Source organism: Betta splendens, chromosome 16 (assembly GCF_900634795.4).
Source record: "Betta splendens chromosome 16, fBetSpl5.4, whole genome shotgun sequence".
In the NCBI taxonomy this organism is placed as follows: Eukaryota; Metazoa; Chordata; class Actinopteri; order Anabantiformes; family Osphronemidae; genus Betta; species Betta splendens.
Genome location: NC_040896.2, coordinates 3,533,334 through 3,554,733, shown reverse-complemented (window position 1 = coordinate 3,554,733; position 21,400 = coordinate 3,533,334). Strand labels below are relative to the sequence as shown.

The following is a 21,400-nucleotide window of genomic DNA, read 5'->3' as shown; positions in this document are numbered from 1 at the left end:
TTTCTCTTTTTTTAACTTTTAGTCAGGCAGAGCGGCACAGTCTGTATTAAGGGAATCTGTGAAATAAAGGGGCGGGCACCTTATCTTAACATTGTTTCAGACACAAACACATACACAAAAATGTACTACTTATAATAATAATAATAATAATAATAATAATAATAATAATAATAATAATAATAATAATAATAATAATAGTAGTAATAATCCTCCATTCTTGTACAATACAGTATGTCTCTCTGTGTTCTTCGCTCTTCTGAAAATAAGTGTTGTGACTACAGCCATTTCCATCCTCTTAGCAAAGTCTAGCACCATCTGTCCTTTTATGTCCTTTCCTTTAACACCAAACCTGCCCATCACCTCCTCATCACCTCTGTTCCCCTCAACCTGCCGACTGAGGTCTGCTCCAAACACTACTCTGTCTGGCTCAACCGCTCTATCCAGAATCTCTCCTTCTCTTCTAACTCAAGGCTACAGAACTTGTGGAGCAGACCCACTGGCTACATTCACCATCACCCCTTTGATTTCTAGCTTTAGGCTCATCACCCTGTCTGAGACTCTTTTCACCTCTAGAACACTGTTCACAAACCTCTGTCTTCAGGATCCCTCCTACCCTGTGTTTCTTCCTGTCTACACCATGGTAGAACAGATTGTATCCACCTCCAACACTACCTTCTTTGCTGCCCTTCCAAGTCATCTCCTGCACACAGTACCTCTACCTTCCTTCTCTCCATCATGTCTGCCAGCTCTCTGCCTTTCCCTGTCATTGTGCCAATGTTAAGAGTCCTATCCTTGTAAAGGCAGGATCTGTGCTCCTGCCTTTCCTCCTCTCTCTCTGTCCACAACCCTTCTGCCTCCTCTCCTTCTTCAACCAACAGTAGTCCAAGTTCCACCTGCACCCTGTAGGTCAACAGAATACAGTAGGTGGCGGTTAACCCCATAGCATACTTTTTAAATTACAATATATAGTAATATAAAAGGCTCATCATGGAAACCTACAGTGCCTGCAGGCGGGTGGCGAAGCAAAATGAATGTGCTGACAATAACAGACACAAGGCCACTCAATAGCTTGATATTATCTGCTAAAATTCAAATGTGGTCTACAGCTGCTCTAATTCATCATTATACAAACTGCACACTAAGGAAATCCAGACATTTTTTACTTGACATACACCACACTTGCACTTCACTGATAAAATCATCTTGTCTGAACAAAACTTTAACAATGGCACCACTACAATATGCACTGGGCCTAGTCCTGAAGAAGAAAATGTTCCCAAATACAAATGTCTTTTTCAGTTTCTGTGCAACAGAGGCAAGTGTTGACCCACACACTTCCTTTTGTGTTTTCTGGCACACTGGGTTGAATTGTAATGTAACATTAGCATGGTTGTGTTTACCCCTTAGAGAGACATGCTGGATGTCAGTCAAATCATGAAGGATCTGGCCAGTATGGTCCACGAACAAGGAGACACCATAGGTAAGATTTCATATGTGTTTAATGTGCGTTTGTGTATGGAGTATTGCTCATGTTGTTGTTCATGACCTAATTAGCAAAGATACCCTTTTGGTCATGTTTTGATTTCGTGCACTTGATTAACAACACAAGCTCAAACATTCTATTGGGCAAAGCAAACTTTTAAAACCTCCACCTCAGGACAAATCTTCTGGGAACGAAAAGACTGTGGGTTTATACAAACAGTGGCCTGTAGAAGAAAATCCATTTAAACAGCCTGATATCTGTAAATGGCTCCCTGCACCCTGCAGTGATTTAAACTCAGCCAAAAGAGTGAAACTTAGGACACAGATATAGGGCAGATAAAGAGGTTTCACTGCTGGGTTACAAATCTGCTATCACCTGTGTCTGGCTCCATCATTCTTTGGAGAATTGGCCGTTACTACATAATGTCAAACAACCACAAAGGCAAAGAGACACGCATGTAAAATATAGTTGCGATTGGGTTCTGCATCGATTCTAAGTGAAAGGTGTGATGAGACAGATGGCTTCTCAAATTGAGGTTACAGTGTTAACTGTAGTGTCTGCAGGAAAACACTTTAGGCTGTGACTGCAGGAGAGTCTGTTGCATTTGTGGCTTAGTTAGCAAAATAAAACTGAGGTGGAAGCTGAGTATTTAATATTTTACATGTTATTGGTAATATATAATATATTGGTAAAAGAAATATATAAAAATAGAAATATATAAACAAGAAAGATTAGTCTGGCAAACAAAAGCACTGCTCCTCTGTGGGAATGGCTCAAATCCGGAGGTATATTTCCCATACTGCTGGTATCAGTCAAGTTTCTATTATTATTATTATTATAATTGTTGTTGTAGTTTGAAATATGTAAGATAGCTTGTATTTAATCATGAAAATATGTTTAAAGAGAACTCACATCATTATTTACATACTTTATTGTAACCACAGTTACAGTGAGTGTAAGTAGAGTAGAAGCCACAGTAAATGTGTGCTGTAGTGTTTACCTAATAATGCAGCGATTATGGTGACTCATGCCATAAACGCTCCTCATCTTTCACAACACTCAGCATGGGGTACATTATAATAGTGGTGATCAGCTTACACTCTTAGCACTCCATGTTAGACCTACTGTACTATGACATGTGACGTGTGATTGATTTATTTGCGTCAGGCGTTATAATGTAGCCCAATTAACATAAGTGTGTAGGAAAGGCGTAAACCACAGCATAACTGCAATAAAACACTACCTTCTGCTGTCCTGTATGTACATAATGGCAGTGAGACATTAAGCAGAATATGTGAATTAAATAAATATTCAAATTAAAAATGTAATGAATTCAGTTCACATTCTTCTCCCGTTTGAGTAACTCTGTACACAATGGTTAATTTAAAAGACTTCTAGGAATTGGTGATTGTCCACCGTTATCATACCACACTTAGCCAGTGGTTCACAGAGGTTAAAGAGTTTAATAAGGCAACTGTGTTAACATTCAGCAACCAACGGTTATTATGCTAGTAATGATGTCCATTCTAGCATTTGACAGGACAGGTTTTCTGTTAATAATGACACCACCCATCTTGAGGACAATACATGTACTAATGCATTTCTAAGCTTGGTTGGCCTTTTGTTTGTTCTATGCTTCTGTCAATGTGAAAAGTTTATCCAGATGTAAAAATTATTTAAAGACTAATTCAGTTAAAAGTTAGGCCAGAAAACCTGAAAACCTGATACAAAGGCAAGGACAAACACTTTACACACCTCCCAGCTTTATGGCAGCCAGACTATTAGATGTGATGCTAAGGTGCACATTTGTGTGTGCATGTTTCCTGGAAGGAATAGGGAGCAATAACTTGTGCTAATTGCTGCCTTTGTGTTGTAGAGTGTCCTTTTGTCTGTTGCCTTCAATCAAGCTAATGTAGATGCCCTTTAAGTACCCTTTAGAGCCAGGCTGACTCACACTGGCTTACCCCACTTCTACTTCTACATAATACACCTTTTAGTTTTCCCTCCTTTTTAATATACAACGCAGATAATATTTAGGTCATTTATTAAGCATCTAATGTTGTTTATTTTACCTATCCAGTGCTTTCAAAGTCAGCGTCTTTCTACCAGTTAGTGTCCATAGAAACTTTTAAACAACACAACACCGCCCAAAATTATAACTTTAGAACTTTCAGTACATACAGTTACCAGCCACTGCTTAGCTGTTTAGAAAGTCTGCTATAGCTGAAATATGAAATAAGCAAGAAAAATGTTGGACTCAAGAAATAAAATCTTATACCCTCTTTCAAAGTAACATTACCCACTGCCCCTCCAGAGTCAGATTGCAATGACCAGTTAAGTCATCAGTTCTCAAACTCATGTGTTACAGCTAGATAAATTTACCAGTATGTTCTGGATTCTCCCACCAGTTAGACCTTCCCTGAAAACCACTGACAGAAGGCTCCCAGGAGGCAACTTAAAAAGTTCCTTAAACTACCACACGCTAAGGCTTTAAGCCTGAATTCGACTCCCCTAAGGAAGGACTTATCATGCTCCATGTTATGTTATGAAAAGAAAGTACTATGCATGTTCTCATGGAAAATTAGACAAATGGTGTTCACTGACCATTTTTATTTGTGTTATTAAATTCACAACATTACACTACAATCTTAAGTCCAGTGTCATCATAACAGAGCCATCCATTCAAAAGATCTCTCTTCATTATAAACAAAAGGAGAACATGCACTGAAATTACCTTTGGCCTTACTTTAACAGGGTTTTCTTGGCGTAGCCGCAGATATGAATGGTATGTGATAGTGCCATGGATGTGTTTGCTGCAAAAACAGCAGGTATTGCAAAAACGTGAATAGGCTCAAGGAGGAAGGATTAGTGCGTCTATGGCACTATTCATGCTGGCAAGAGACACACTACATTAAAGCCCTTGAGTCGAGCTACACAATTGTCAAGGTTTAGCAGTCAGACACAAACTCTGGCACACTGTACAATAGAGGTGTTAAAATGGATTCATTTGTACACATCAAAAGGTTGTATTTGGTGGTGATTCAAATATTTGGGAATTGGACATGCTGGAGGCTTGTTTGTGTGGATGTTGTGATGTTAAACTGTACTGTTCTACAAATCTGTGTTAAAGCAATAACTCAATATAGATTATTTGTCCAGAAGGTGTCCCCGATCTTCATAGAGTTTAACCTGTATATTGTTTAAAGGTTTTTTAGCAGAAGCTGAAGGGGAGCTGAGCCCCATGTAGAGGGTAATGAAGTATGCAAGTAATCACCCTTGTATGATTTCTTTAGACACAACAATGGGTCTTCTTTGAGGGTAAGACTCCAAAGTTCCATGGTGTTCCATTGGTTTGTTGTCAAGTATACATGGTCTGCACATCACACCAAACAACTCTTTATCACGCTTTTTTTTATTTTTGGTACAGAATTGTTTTTTCTTTCCCTAGCACAACCTAATTGCCTATTACTGCAGATTAGACCTAAAAGCAAAGAGCGCTGCTTGATTCACATTGCTCTTGCCCCCAATGGCTCCTCCTGAAGATGGAGAGTCCTTAGGCAGAGACCTATCCCATATCTACTGTAGCTCCACAGTGGAGCTCTGGCTGAATCGTACTGTTCGAATCATAGTTGGATTCAAATTGCTTTTGGTCTGGACAATCACCAATAACTTGTTCTGAGGGGGACACACCCCCCCCAAAAACCACCCACCACCCCCCCACCCCCCACCCCCCACACCCCCCCCCCCCCCCCCCCCCCCCCCACACCCCACACACACACACACACACACACATTATCATAGCTGATTCCAGAATGAAACAACATCTTCCCTCACATTTCTACACTATTCACAGGCCTTTTCCCGCCAACAAGCCTAAAATGGTCAATGGAATTCTCCCTCTTATCGCCCTGTTGTGAATGTATGTGAGTAACCATGTGGTCCTGCTACTGCAAGCATCTCTAACATCCGTTTCTTTAAATAATTTCTCTTTTATCCTATTAACCTCTATGTATCGACAGCCTAAAGAAGGTCCCGTGTCATGTATCAGACATGCACGTCAAGGCCGTGTAAGCAGATTACCAGAACAAAAGTCCTTCTATACAGCTCAGTGCAATACACAACTGCAATAAAAAATTGCATTTTGCTTTCTTTCATATTTATGAAAGTGCTGGTGTGCTATTTATAAAACCAATCGGAAAAAGGTAATATTGACTGGATTTTGTTACTAGTAATGTAGCTAATAAAACAGCCACCCCCACATTTAATTCCACAGTAACAAGGCCTATCAAACATTTTGTATAAAGCATTATAAAAGTGAACAAAAACATAGCCACGTACAGTAAACATAAAACACCATGCAATAAGTAAAACAAATGTACTTGTACCTCTAGTCTTTGTATTTTTGCTGTTCCACCCACCTTATGTTTACCAAGGAACAATTTAGGAGAGTGAGCTCTACAATCTAGAAACATAGTGTTTAAGTGATGTGGGCATATCTAATGATTGCAAAAACACATGATTAAAGGTTGTGTAATATGCTGCTTCATAGCAGGAAGGGCCTGGGTTCATTTCCTGGGTCGTCCATGTGCATTCCTGTGTAACCTACAGTTAGTCTGTGTGGGTTTCCTCCCACAGTCCATGCAGGCAGGTGAATGGGAGATTCTAGGTTCTGGCCTGACAGTGAGCACTTCTTTGCATACTGCATGTGGACCGGTGAAGGGCCGCTGACCTGTGCAGGGTGAACCCCATTTCTCACTCAAGTGACAGCTGGCATGGCCTCCAGCATAGATGCGACCCTGAGGATGAGGATGAAGCAGTTGGGGATGAGTGAATGCTTAAGTGTCAAATTTGAAACTGTAGCTTGTAGTTACTTTTCAATCCAATAATCTGGATCAGCACTGACAGGAAAAATTACTACTTAGAAACAATTTTAATGACAATGTTGTGCTATTTTATGTATTTTTGTATGTATCAGTAAAACAAATGTGGTTTGCTTTCTCAGACAGCATTGAAGACTACATCCAGACCACGTCGTCTAATGTGGAATCAGCCAATCAGGAGCTTGCAAAGGCCAACCAGTACCAGGTACAGAAAGCCTGCCTTCCGTGTGCTCTGTGCTTTGTTCTGTTTCATGTTTGTGCACGTGGCTGAGCTGTTCTCTGAAAAAGCTTACTTTGATCATCCATGCAAACAGGGACTTTAGTAACTAGATTACACAGCTTTATCACATTCCCCACTAGCATAATAACAGAGATGATGTAATTTTCTGTCATACTTTACCAGCTTTTGCCTTCAGTTAAATTAATTGTATTTAGGAACCCAAAACATAAAAATGCTTGCCTGCAGTCGTACACAACCACGCATACAAGTCCCATTCAGTGAGTCTTACTTCTGTAGAGATAATGGTTATAAATTTGCAATTTGATCCTACAAGTGTATTGACTTAAAGGGGGGAAATGCATTAATGGGCAACGACTGCAGCCAGAAATGAAATAGAAATTGTGTTTTCTGTCTGCAGCTGCTGGAATGGCTAGAATTTCCACTTCATAGCTCGTATTGGAGAAACATTTTATGAGATGCCCAAGGGTGTGCTTTCCCTCTTTCTTTTCAAAGAAATATATGTGTCTTCTGTTATTCTGTCAGGGACTACTTCAGTAGGCCAGAGCTCAAGGTAGCTCTGTGTTATGTAGGCCCCTGGCTACGGTAAATATTGTATCGACTTAAGTGTCACTGGGTTAATAAAGGATATACTGTACCTTGTTTACTTGCGTCGCATAGCTTCAGTGCTGCACCTGACGTCTCTGTGCAATTAGTTTTGACAGCTTTTTGAGAAACTTAGTGATCCTGTACATAAACTGCCACTAAAGAGTGGATATTTGTGCAGAACTGACAACTGATAAATGATACATTTTTTCTTGGTGTTTCTCTGCCTACGTGGATCTCCTCAGTCATATCAGATGATGTTCCGTACAACAGTGACTGCTGGGCACTTTCCAGAGTGTGTCAATGCCCGCACCGGTTCCTGCTCTGTCTGTCCCTCCATGCAGCTGCGCCGTAGCGAATGGGCGAACAAATAGGCGAAAGGCAACAGCTTTCCCATTAATTGTCATTTCATTATCTCAAGAAGAGCTGAGCCGTGACCGAGCTCACACTGAGCAATTTAGCTCTCTGCCAATCCAGACAGCCGCTGTCTTTGCAGAGGCAGAGCGGGCTGAATGGAAGGAAAACAACAAGGCGCGAGACGGACAGGCCGAGTGATAAACGTCAAATCGAACCTGTTCGCTCTCATCGGTGCAGGAGGCTCACCCAGCTGATATCAAAAACAACATGAGCTGTTTGTATGTGTAGCTGTGGTGCGTTAAAGGAAATATAAGCCAATGTGCATGGCTGTATGAACTAAATAGTGTTTGCCTGGATGGTACTGTTGTGTGAAAGTGACAAACACTGTTCAATGGGCATTTTACCAGCTTTCATACCTGATTACAACTGCACACGTTTGACCTGTGTACAGCAGTTCATTCCGACATTCTGAGTGCTTTTAGCTGATAACACATTATCCAAGGCGTCGCTCGCTTTCATGTCTGACTCTGACACACAACCCTTTTCACTGACCCTGAACTTGCTCTCAAACCTCTAGATCATAATGAAGCCACAGTCAGTCCTGTGCTCGCTTTTTTGTGCCCAGTGGTCAGCTAAGATGATGTTGTCATGTTACACTTAGTGTCCTGAAACCTTCACATCTCCTTTAATTGCCACGAGGGGCTGATGCAAAGGTTTGTTTGTTTTTTAACCAGTGAGTTGCTTGTATTTATCTTGCGTGCATTGAATGAAGCGTGAACTTAACGGCACTACTGTGATTGCATAAAAATTCATCAGGACTGGGGCGAGGGAATGAAGAGCTCCAAAAACGGCAAGCGGCCACTTTGCAGCGAAGCCTGAGTGCTGATGTATCCTTGAACACTCTGTAAATCTGCTTTATATGCACCACTGCACATCTCTACCAATGGTCAATTAAGAGCGGATGTCATTTTCTTCTCGTGCCCCGCCTTGTCTATTCACTTTACATTGAAAATAAATTGAATCTATAATACATTACCCGGAGGCGGATTACTCTCCTTGTCGCAACTTTCTCTAGTTGCCGTGATGTTTTATCACCTCATCTGTGTTCAGTGGACCGTGATGAACTCTGATTGTTGATTGCTGCACAAGATGGTCTATAATTATCAATAAAATGAAGACGTTTCATTTGCAGTTTTACTGGGGAAAAAAGCTGTGACCATGCCGCATAAAAAGGAAGGTATGAAATAACTGAAGAATTGTTCAGCCTTAAAACTCCATCCGTCGTCAGTACTAACAATTGATCTCCCCATGAGCGACTACATCCTTCTAAGTCACAAAAAGAAATCAATGTAACACAGTTTTCCTTTGGCTAAATTAAGGATAATATAGAACGCTGGCTATTGTGAGTGTGGAAGTGACAAGCAAAGAAGAAAGAAAGAAAAGCACAAAAGAGATGAGGAACAAAAAGAAGAAGGCATGCAAATGAATGGGTAGATGCTAGGACACATACAAATCGCCGCCCTTTTGGCAAATAAGATAATGAAAAAGAATAACCTAATCACGATGTTAAAGCATTGACTGATCACTGCGTGTCTGATTGGATGGATGGGCTGACACTGCTGGGAAACAGGCTCACTGGTCAATCACTTCATTCCCTCCATCATTGTACATCTGGACACGGAGTGGAAATAAAAATGCTTTACATTGCTTAAATTAATGTCAATGGTATCAATGCCCATCATGCTTATCTTAGGTGAGATTTTTGAATAGTTGAAGGAAAGCATGTGTAAATCATTAGATATGTGTCATTTTCTATTCTTATTTCCATTCCCCACACTTTAGCATCTTATATTGATGATGGCCTTCATGAGATTCATGGGGATGTCAGTGAGTTTTGTCATTCAGAGCAATTTTTTACAGCATCGTTCTAGTCAAATTTCACAATGTGAGGAAACACACGACACCTAGACCTTCATCAACATGCAGTTTAGATTGAAGAGACAGTTTATAGTAGCACACTGCTACAATAAATCAATGAAAGCCAGTCTAGTTGCCATGGATGTTATGGATATTTAATTTAACTTTGATTCATTTAACCTAGATTCAGTTGCACAAAAGCAGGTTTTGAGCTGCAGTAAGTTAGCATGGAAGTTGGCCTGACATCCAGCAGAGACACATTTTACTGCCTGACTATTAGTTTAGTTGCCTGTTAAAAACGTTGCTTTATGGTGTTTTTGTTAATTTGTTAGTTATACGGTATATTATAATATTATATTTATATATAATATAATTAACACAATGGTTTTGTTTTGTTTAACTATTCATGTGGTACTGATGATTACTGTAAGGCTTGTTGATCCATTTTCTGTCCACCAGGTCCAAGTCTGCCATTCTGTCCATGCAAAAGATGCTTAGGGCTATTAACTACTGAGTTTTTGTGGTTTTGCTCTTCTCACACAGACATGCTCCGTCTCTATATTGGAGGATTAGGCAGTGTTAACTAGATTCTCTGCAATTGGTTTAGTCTGGAAGTAGATTGACTTCCAATGAAACTGATCACAGACATCCGGTGGATCTGATAAATGTGTGATCACTTTCTAAAAGTCATCTGATTTTGTCAGGTTAGAGTGAAAAGAACACACACACACAATAACATCAATACTGTATTTCGAGAAGAAGCAGTGTGATCTTTAGGATTTTCACCTCTGGGGGTTAGATATTTACAGTAAGAGCTGTTTACAAAGTGCCACCCACCGAACCCTGATTACTGGGAAATCCTAAATCACAAACCCAAGGGAAAAAAAAGGTAATCACACCAGTCATGCTGTTTGATTGACAAATGATCTGTGAAAAAAACAGCACAAGAACAGAAAGGTTTGAGCAACAAACTGAAAGTGACTGCCAGTACGGCTAACAATGCTGTAAAACATATGCATGTGTGTCATACCCAACTTCAGCCCCTCTAAACTTTTTAATTTTGAATTTGCTTCTGTCAGATGTGGGACCAAATGTCTGACAGGTAGAAAGGCAACAGAGTGACTCACTGCAGGAGCAGCAGTACAAAGACCGGTTGTACCACACTGCTGGTACTTCCTTCTGTTTCACTCCCACACATGCACATTCACAGTCTGTTACAGTCCATACAAGACCATGAGGTAAGAAGTGCTAAAAAGCAACGTCTCCCCCATGAACCTCACTGCCTTAACTTAAAAAAAGTTGCCTCGTCAATATGTTTGAAATTGGAGAAATAATGTGTATTTTAAAAGGTCATGAACTCTTTGAAAGTGATCACTATCACAGTTCTTCTAAAACTACAGTAGCTGTTAGGTATATAGTTAGATTATTTAAAAATCCATCTATTAAACAAAACCATCATACTGTACACTTTAAACCATTAATTTGACAGCAAGCAAGTGTTTTGTGCGGTGTTAGTGCATTATTATTATTTCTGTATTCATTTTTTTGATTTATGAAAATGGTGAAATGTTGCCAAAAATGTACAATGTACAGTATCTCTTTGAATAAGATTTTATGAAAAGGTATAAAAATAAAGAAATTCTATTTTCAAGTAACCTTATTTTTTCCTTGCCCTTTGTCATTTTTTCCTTATGTAAAATGAAAAATAAAAAAGGCCGAAACTGTAAAAGAAATAATTTCACCAAGTCAAAAAGTAAAGAAACCAGTTCAGAACTTAAAAGAAAAGATGGTCACACAGCAATTATCAGAACTTCCACAATGTAAAGCAAGGAGACCAAATCGGACAAACCTGAGCTGTCATAAAGTACATGGATTGGAGAATAGTCAAAATGTCAACGAAATGCACGGGTCTCAGCAATCTACATTATTTCTACTGGACTGTAAATAGTGAGCTTTGAGGCAACTACTCCATAGAAATGTTGTGTTTCTTATATGGTAAAATGTCAAAGCCAGACTATGGTTGAAGCAAGGTTTTGAAAATTCTTATTTGGGCTGATGACCCCAAACATAGATGCTGCTTTTGTTTAGCTTACAATAAATGTGATAAAACATGGTTCTATGGTGCTGTACACGAACACCTTCTTAGGCCATATGAAATCATTAAACTGTTTAAGTACTGAAGGTAATATAAAGAAATTAATGTAGCTGGTGGACTTATTAGGTCAAATTTAACATGACAACATTAAGACATAAAGCTAAGTAATTGTGATGAACAGTGTTTTTAGTGAAGCCTATTTTACTAAATCATTAGTCCTCCCTTCTGTTTCACATCTTCTCAGACTTTTCCAACTTTTCATAATGTCATAATTTTTCAACCTTATTCTCAGAGTTTTTGATTTCACTTTCAGACTTTGAAGTTCAATGTCCTTTTTTTTTCAACATCGTAAAATTTATAATTATTTTAATTAAAGCAGGTGGAGACTTTGCCTTGACTAATTATGTCTTTGGGGTGTTAAACTACACATACAGTACTATAGTATTGGTTATGAACTTTCCAGATAATGTCAAGGGTTTTGTTTTATGGTTGTTTTTCACTGTTTATCAAACTAGCAATAAAAGATCAGACATGTACAGTAAAACTTTGGTCTTTCAAGGAGACTTTGCGGTGCCATATAAGTTCAGAGTTCATCTTACATTGTGACAGAGTAGCTGTGCTTTAGCTCAAATACTGTAAATATAAATATTATCCTTTAAATTACGCAAAATATGCTGACTGCAGCTAGTTTTAGTGGTTTTGTTTGTTTGTTTGTTTTTTATTCTCATTGTTGACGGTGATTGTCACGGGGCTTCCTTCCGTGAAGTCTGTGCTTATTTGCTGCTCCTCTTAAATATCATAATCAGAGTCACGGCATGGGACTCTGAGTTTTATGTAAATTGAACATAAGCCGATTACAAGTGAGGCAGTTCCGCTGTAAACATTATTTATTTTATGGACTTCCAATTTCCCGACCAGATGTGATAAAGACAGAATAATATTATGGCCATTATCATGGCATAGCATTATTGTTGTATTATGAGGATATTTCTCATGTCACGCAAGGTAAGTAGTTTTTCTCCCAGACACACAGCATGTCTTCTGTGTGAGGATGCAAGGTAGTTTGGAGATGGACGGTTGGAGCCATCAGATTTAATGGTTAGGTTGCAAGTTTTTTTGGCATTGTCCTGTGGAGAAAATTGTGTTTTGGAAATATATGTTTATTATTGTGCAGTCTGTCAGATATATGCCCTCAGAAAATATTGAAAAAGGTTAAATGAATTCCTGATATTTGTTTTTCATTATTTTAACTTATTATAGTTAACTTTTCCCTCACTCTTAGGCAGTTGCTGCTGACCTTCATGGTTCAGTGAGAATTCTAACAGAACAATAAGAGAGCAGGAAAATGTAAGTCTTCTATTCTGTGTGCACCCTTCCTGCCCTATTGGTTTATGGTAATTATGGAGAAAATCTAGAAAAGCGTAGAGGAAGCTTATTCTCTGAGCCCCATCCTTCATTTTCTTCGTCTTCATTTACATCCTTTCATATACCTATAAATTTAAGTTTTTCTATTCGATTGTGCATTTGTATTGTGTACAGTCTTAAACCTTGTAAAGTGCTTCGAAATGACTTTTGTTGTGAACTGGTTCTATACACTGTAAATAAAATGAATTGAAATGATTAAGTTAAAACAAAGAAGGAGCCTAGTTTGCATAACCAGCAGTAAGTCAAACTTTTTCCTAGTGCATGTTGGACATCGCCAGAGCTGCCCCCTCTCAGTGGTTTGGAGTTTCCAGGTGCAGAAAGGCCATATCTTGTGCCCCTATCTGATGGGGTCTGTTTCAGGAACCATAGAAGTTCATTAGCTCCACAATTAGGTTGTGGCATACAGCTGCGATGGTTTAAACTCTTAAACCTGAACCCTTTCCCTGGCCGCATCTGCAGACCAGATAATGGGAAAAGGTGGGGGGGGTCCCAATTGCACGACCCAACACACAGGTCATAGAAATTAACAGGAAGGATTTCAATCCATCCATCCATCCATCCATCCATTTTCCATACCGCTTAATCCCTTACCTGGGGTAGCAGGGGGGCTGAAGCCTATCCAGCTGGCTATGGGCGAGAAGTGGGGTACACCCTGGACAGTTCGCCAGTCCATCGCAGGGCAACACACACACACACACACACACACACACACACACACACACACACACACACACACACACACACACACACACCTACGGTCAATTAAGAGTAACCAATTAACCTAATGCATGTTTATGTATTATTTATGGACTGTGGGTGGAAGCCAAAGAACTCGGAGAGAACCCACGCGAACATGGGAAGAAATCAAACTAAATCAAACCACACAAAAAGACACCCTGTCCGCCACCGGGAATAAACTCAGGCCCTTCTAGCTGTGAGGTGACAATGCTACCCACTGCACCACCCCCATGAAGGATTTATTAAATATAAAGAAACAATTATGATACACTATCTAAACCCCGCGCCACCTCTTACAGGCATCATGAAATCTAAACATGGAACCACAAAACAAGGGCACAAGACAACTAAACAAGCACTGAATCCATACAGGCTAAAACTAAACACGCTCCCTAACTTACAGGTAACAAACCTAAAAAGGGATGATGAACCACAAACCTTCACAGATGACAAAAGGACAGGGGCCTCATGTCGAAGACTTGCGTAAATTTCTTACTAAACTTGGCGTAAGTTAAAACCCAGAAAACTGTGTAAGTACAGAGATATTAATCGCTACTAGTTACGAATCTACGCATGTTTCCTTCGTACTCACCAGCCATCGTAGAATTGAGCGCAGGTGATTGAGTAGCAGACTCCTCCCATGACACGCCTCCATATAAATATGTTAATTCATTTAAATACATTCTGCATCTGCGCAGTACAGTGAGTCAGACCGTGTGTGCAGGTGTTAATGCTGCAGGTTTCGCACAGGAGCAAAAATAAAAAAATAAAAGTGGTCTGACATGAAGGTGGACGTGAAGCAAAGTTTACCACCAAAGCGTCACTAAAACAGGCAGAAGTGAAGGAGAAGACAGTGTTGAGCTACTAATAGGAATTCTCTACATTAAACCACCGACTAATGCTGGTGCTGAAGAAAGGGTGAAATTACAGGGCAAACATGTTTTATGTACAACAGGAATTAACATTAAGGCCGTTAAATGATTAACTGACAACTAAGCCACTGATCTGGTACCAGCTTCAGATCTGATCCAATGAACGGATCATCGTTAAACCAGGCGCCTCGCTACAATGTTGCTGACTGTAACTGCATTTGTCACAAATTATTTGTACGTTCGGCCAGGCAGCTTCTCGCTGCATCTCTTGTTTGCACCGTTTTGCTTCTATTTGTATATCATCTCATCTAATTGCAGACGTGTGGTTGAATAAATTTTTTTTGTTTGTCCTGTCTAGCAGTTCAACAAGCAGCATGTATTAGGCTAAATGCCGAATTGTGATGCACAGTTTTGCTTTAACAAGAGGGGTATATAAGAAATATTTATACTCTTTTTAATCATTGGTTTGGTGTGATGTCGCTGTGCTGTTGGACAGGTTGAGTTTGTGCTTTGGGGTGTGTGTGTCTGTGGGAGGGGGGTGCAACCAGCTGCTGAAACCAAACAAATCAGTTAAGCAAACAATAGGCACAAAGTAAATAAATAGGGATGTACCTTAGGCTGACACATGACACATTCATAACTAAACAACTGCTGTGTGTTTTACCTGTGAAATTAATAAATAAAGCTAATAATAGTGTTAAGGTATGTGTACACACTCATACAAACATACATATATCATAAACATACACATATGCATTAATATACACAATCACATAATACTTAATAATAGCCATGACACACGTTATTGATATTGATAGGGTAATACTTACAGCTAAGTTTAGAAAGCCTGTTTATCAGCTCAGGTGTTGAGTGTCCCACTACAAGTTTAGTAAAGCTGTAGCTTATCAATGTTCACCCAAAGGGTGAGGCAGACATTGGTGCATGAACAATGCCATATGGGAAAGCCAGGGTGGTGGGAGGAGCTTGCTACACCCAGCCAACGAGCAGAGGAAATAATCCTAGGGAACCCACACACCTTCAGTTCCAGGAGGGCAGGTGTTGCGACCCAAGCCGCCCACACAGAGCCCCCCAGGCAGTGCTGCAGCAGCCACAGAGACAGCACCCGAGACCAGAGTGGGCCACCGGGGGTCAACGCTGTCCACTCCAGGAGGACCAGGGGCAAACACTCCCCCCAGTGGGAGGGACGGCTTAAGAGAGTGGAGCCCGATGACCCACGGTCCGTAGGGAGCCCGCCAGAGCCCCTGTGCCCAGAGTGGGGCTCAACCCCAATCCGCCACCCCCACACCAGCGGAGCGAGGCCTACCCCATCAGCCCAGCTATGTCCCCTGGCACCCCCACGGGCCCGCAACATGAGGCCGGCAATTGGTGAGGGACAGCAGAAAAAGAGACCACCAAGGCAGCGGAGCCACATAAGCCATGGGCAGGAAAACGGGCCCCAAACACTCCAACCGCATCACACGCATACACACTCACACTCACACTCACTCACACACACACACACACACACACACACACACACACACTACCACAAACTCTCACAAACAATTTGGAATATCCTTCGTTCTGTATAATGTGTCCAATGAAGAATTTTATATTGTATTAGTTGTAAATTAAAATTGTATTTTTTGTCATTCGGAATGAATTTTCCAGAACATGTGGTTAGTGGTGATATCGTGATCAGCTACCCATTTAGAGATCGGAAGGCTCACTGTGTCATCAACATTGGAAATTAAAATATGGATTTTTGATACTGTCCTTTTCCCTGATATATCTGGATAGGAGTATTCTTAGTTTTTGCATTAAGTATTGATTTTAGTTGTTGATATTCTAAGAAATTACCATTTGTTATTCCATATTGGGGCACTAATTCTTCAAAAGGAGTAAAATTGTCATTTGTGAAAACATGTTTCAGATGTGTTATCCCTTTGATATGCCAAGTCGAAAAGTGTATTGCCTTTTTGTTTGATGATGTCTGGGTTGTTCCAGAGAGGTGTGTTTTGGCAAACAGTAAGCGAAGACCCATTAATTAATCCCACCAGGCTGTCAGAGATGCTCTTATGCTAATGCTCTGGTAACAACTATGATGTTTGATTTTGGTGCTGATAAAGGGAAGATCTGCAACTTTAATATTTCCACAAAATGTTTGTTCAATGTCTATCCAGCAGGAGTCTGCTGGCATGGGTTTTATCCATTTGTGGACATGGTTCAGTCTATTGGCAAGAAAATAGTGGTGGAAGTTAGGTAGTTCTAGGCCGCTGCAGCGTCTGGATTTTTGAAGAGTATTTAAACTAATTCATGGTGGCTCGGTTTTCCACAAAAAACTGAGTCTAATGTCTTAAACCAAACCTGTCCTGGCCGAGTCAGGATCATTGAGAATATGTAATTAATTTTTGGCAGGACCTTTTTTTTGGTGGCAATTCTTCCCATAAGTGAAATGGGTAAGGACTGTCATATTTGGAGCTTTGCTTCTATTTTTTTTAATAATGGATTGTAGTTTAGATCAATAAGCTCTGATAGACACTATAGATTTTGTCAATTCATGAGGCTAATAGTTGTAGGAAGAGACGTCTGAGGCTCCTGGAGAAACAGTAACACATCGTCAGCATATAAAATTATTTTATGATTTACTGATTTGGTCGCTATTCCAGTAATTCCTTCATGCTGTCTTATAGCTGCGTCTAGAGGTTCAATAAATATCGCAAATAGTGATGGAGAAAGTGGGCAGCCCTGTCTGCTCACTCAATGTAGAATAAACCTTGGTGAGGTCTGGTTATTTGTTCTGACTGCGGCGTTTGCTGAGCTGTATAATATTTGGATCCAGTCTATGAATTATTTCCCAATGCCGAATTTATGCAGAGTGGCTACAAGAAACTTCCAGTTTATTCTATCGAAGGAGACGATGGCTGACTCTAGTTTATGGGTGGTGACATAATCAATTAAGTTGATTAATCTGTTCATATCGTTTGTTGACTGTCTACCTTTAATGAAGCGTGTTTGATCAGAGTGAATTATATATGGAGCTATTTTTTTTTATCTTCTAGCAAGTGCTTTACACACTATTTTTAGATGAAATTGAAACTATTTTTTAGATGAAATTATCCTACCACGCATAACTGCCTTCCCAGTCCCAGGTGAGATTCCTGGTGTATTGCTGTTTTCTATAATGATTGTTCATTCTCTCCTCACATAACTGATTAAGTCTTGATCATTGAGTAATGTTGTATTAATTCTCCAATTCCTGGTTGATGGTGTAACTATCTTAAGCAAGGAAATGCACACTGGTGCATAATCACTGATTGCAATAGAGTGAATATTGGTGTTAGAGACATCTTGTAGGACTGAGTTATTTAATAAAATATAATCTATATGGGAGTGAGAGTGGTGAACTGGCGAGAAAAAGGTATATTCCCTGGGGATAGGATGAAGAGAGCGCTCTGTGTCACAGAGACTGAAGTCATCCATGTACTGTTTTAAGGTCTGTACTGATTGCCAGTTCCTGTTGCTCACAGCTTTGCTTAGCCTGTCCAACTCTGGGTTAAATACTAAATTAAAGTCCTCTCCTACTATAAGTTTGGAACAAGAGTGAGCAGACAGTGATGTGAAGAAGCTGTGAAAGAAAGAGGGGTCCTCAACCATAGGACTATACACATTAGCTATGCTATCCCTATCAGGATATCAATGATTATATACCTTCCTTCTGAATCTACAATAGTATCATTATGAACAAAGTTAATCTTTTTCTTTATCAGGATGGCGACCCCTCTTTGTTTAGAATTGTAACTGGCTAAGTAAACATGTGGGAACTCTGGTGGTGCGTTTAATGTATACAGTAGTTCTGGGAATATGAGTTTATTGTAGTAAAGCAATGTCTGCTTGTAGGGTTTTCAAATGGTTTAATGTTTTAAATAGTTTTTTTTTATTATTATTAATTCCCATACATTCCAAGTGACAATCTTCAGTGGTGTCATATCTTACCTGACTGCTGTAGATCACTAGTCTTGTGAATGTAGTGTGACAGACTTTAGGTGTGTGGTTAACCTTAAGTACCTTTGTATTCTTTTTGCCTGTGCATGTTTGTGTGTGGCTGCTGAAGGGCTACATACATAGCTGGCTGACTACGTAGGAAAAAAATAGAGATAGGAAGGATGTAGACAGTGTGGAGTGAAAGTAGGTGACGGAAAAAGAATAAAGGAAAGAAAAATTAAAGTGGAAGGAAAGTGAATGATTCATGCTTTGCAAACTGTGAAGTGAGTGACATAAAATGACAATAAACATTTAACTGAAACATGTGCGAGAGAGAAAGAGTTTGAATATTGGATGTAAAGTTAAAACACTTCGTTAGCTTTGCATCTATTATTTTTTTAACAAACCTTTTATATTAAACCATTTTTTTTACATACCACCTACTAGTAGAGCCACAGAGTTGCTTCCCGGTCCCGGTAGAGCTCTCCGTTGACGTACAGTTTGTCGACGCTGATGACAGCCCTGCAGCCTTCTGCCATGAACCTCTTACGGATGGGGAACAGTCGGCGTCGGCGGTCGAGGATCTCCTTGGGGAACTGGTCGTTGACGCTGTAGTCAGTTCCCTTCAGCTGTTGATCGTACAGCTCAGCGAGCAGCAAGCACTCCAGTTTGTTCCTTATTCGTTCATACGGATCATTTGTTCATTTGTAGATATGTTGTTGTTCATAGGTAGATAGCATCAAACTAATTACACATAGAGCCCAGACAGGAAATGACATTTTTAAAATAAAAGGAGGAGCGCATATAGCGGTGCGATGCTGATTGCCACAAGTCATGGCTGTACACAACATGGCTGAGCATATGAAAAGCACCAATGAACCACAGAACCACACGTGGCTAAGATGGGCAGAGAACTCGGCTAAACACAATCAAGAGCTAGAGCAAGGTTAAACATGATTTCAGAGCAGGGGCGTGACATGGTGAGGGAGTAGGTGTGGTCTAGGACAGGGGCGTGACATGGTGAGGGAGTAGGTGTGGTCTAGGACAGGGGCGTGACATGGTGAGGGAGTAGGTGTGGTCTAGAGCAGGAGAAACAGAAGGGCTGGCAGAGCTAGCCCAGAATCCTGGCAATTTGATTGCTCAGAGCACATTATGTGAACTTTTGTACAATAAATCAGAGACTACATTGGATGAAGAAGATGTTTGTTAAAACAGCACCACACATTCAACAAGTGAACAAACTGATAATTATTTCTTTACGCAAACATTAGTAGAGTGTGTCGTCTCCCTGAGGGCTTGTTTAACCCTGGGCCCACAGTGCTGGCACCTTCTGTACAGTAGGACACATTCTGTGGCAGTATTTTTCCATCGTTCTTCTATCCTCCTCCTTTGGAAGTCTTTCGCAAGTCTCATCCAGCTCCGCAGTACGGAAAGTTCCATTTTGAAAATACTTCACATTTCTTTTGTTAGACTTGAGCGTCTTCTTGCCCCCGACTTATTTACTTTCTTTTTGCCCCCAAATAAAAGCAGCACCGAGCGAGCGTGGGGAAATAGAAAAAAAAAAACGGGGAAGAGAGCATACTGTGTGAATGAGAGAGGGAGGAAGCTAATACAGTGCATATAGAGGGGGAACAGCTCCGCTCTGTCAGAATGAGCAGAGAGAGGGAGAGGATGGCAGAGAAAGTTTATAAGGCATAGTTTAGGAGGAAATGCGTGAGAGAAGCTGGGGAATCTGTGGTGGCCAGCTGCAAGAGGGGAGATAGCGGAGAAAGGCTTTTAATTCTCAATCCCCACAGAGCCTTTGAAAATTACCAATCTTCTTATCACAGACGCAGGGCTGCTTATGCAAATTGTTGTGGAGTGGAACGTTTAAACGGAAAATTACTCGACAGCATTTTTTTTCCCTCCCCCCCTCCCGCTTTCCTGCTCTCCCTCTCTCTTCCACACAGAAAGCCTGTTTTGAGTCTCAGATAAGAAGATGAATTGCTCTCTTCGTGCTTTGAAGCGCGTTAGGATTTAAAGACTCCAGCCTCAGCTCTGGTCTAACGCCACAGCTCTTGCTGCCTTTGTAGCAGAAAACAGGCTGTGGGAAAAAAAAGGCTTTTCAAAACAACATAGATTCTGTGCTCCAACACATAGTCACCGCCCGAGGAGACACAGAAATATATAAATATTCTCTAATCTCTGTTTTTCACTCTATTTACTTTAATATTTTTGCTCAACACTTTTCCATTTTTTAAAAATCATGGCAAGTAATTGACACAGATGAATAAAGCTTCTGTGCTGTGCAGTGGAAGCGTTTGAAGCAATTCTCTAAATTACTCCACAGGCAAAATTAAAAATGAACTCAAAAATAATATTGAACTCATAATGGCAGGTGATTGCGGAACAGTGAGCTCTGACATGTTTTGCCTTTTATCATTTGGAGTGACATAGCACTTATTCCTCTGCCTGACTGAACTGACACTTCTTATGGAAGGTAAAACACAAAACAACTGATACATATACGATAGATACGATACAACATACGATAGTCTAGTCCAGTCAACACAGGGCACGAGAGATTCAGATTAATTTCATCAAACAGTCCCATGATGCCAATAGACTATTTGCAATTGCAATTAAGAACTGATTGTACAGAATATACTTAAAAAAAACATAAATATTTATAATAACTGGTTATACACCTATAACGTCAGTTGTGTATTGTTAGAAATATGTAAAACCTACACCTACTGTACAGCACAACACAGATTAAAACACTCAATGAGTATTTAGGACATTTTATTTAATGTAAGGGGCAGTGCTGCACAGCGGGGAGGATCT

General features: G+C 40.2%; 1 protein-coding gene across 4 annotated transcripts in view; it reads left to right on the top strand.

Annotated features, from left to right (window-relative positions):
• tsnare1 (T-SNARE Domain Containing 1) overlaps window positions 1–21,400 on the top strand; it is a 117,036-nt gene that overhangs the window by 74,197 nt on the left and 21,439 nt on the right. For 3 of the 4 annotated variants that reach the window (XR_008692829.1, XM_055503179.1, XM_055503180.1), the window contains exons 9-10: window positions 1,408–1,480; window positions 6,486–6,568. Coding sequence is in view for 3 of the 4 variants with exons in the window: in XM_055503179.1 (XP_055359154.1) it covers window positions 1,408–1,480; window positions 6,486–6,568 (156 nt within the window). In the remaining variant the exon portion in view is untranslated. Of the gene's footprint in view, window positions 1–1,407; window positions 1,481–6,485; window positions 6,569–7,001; window positions 7,239–21,400 lie in introns of those variants that run through there. The other variant, XM_055503181.1, reaches the window with a different exon arrangement.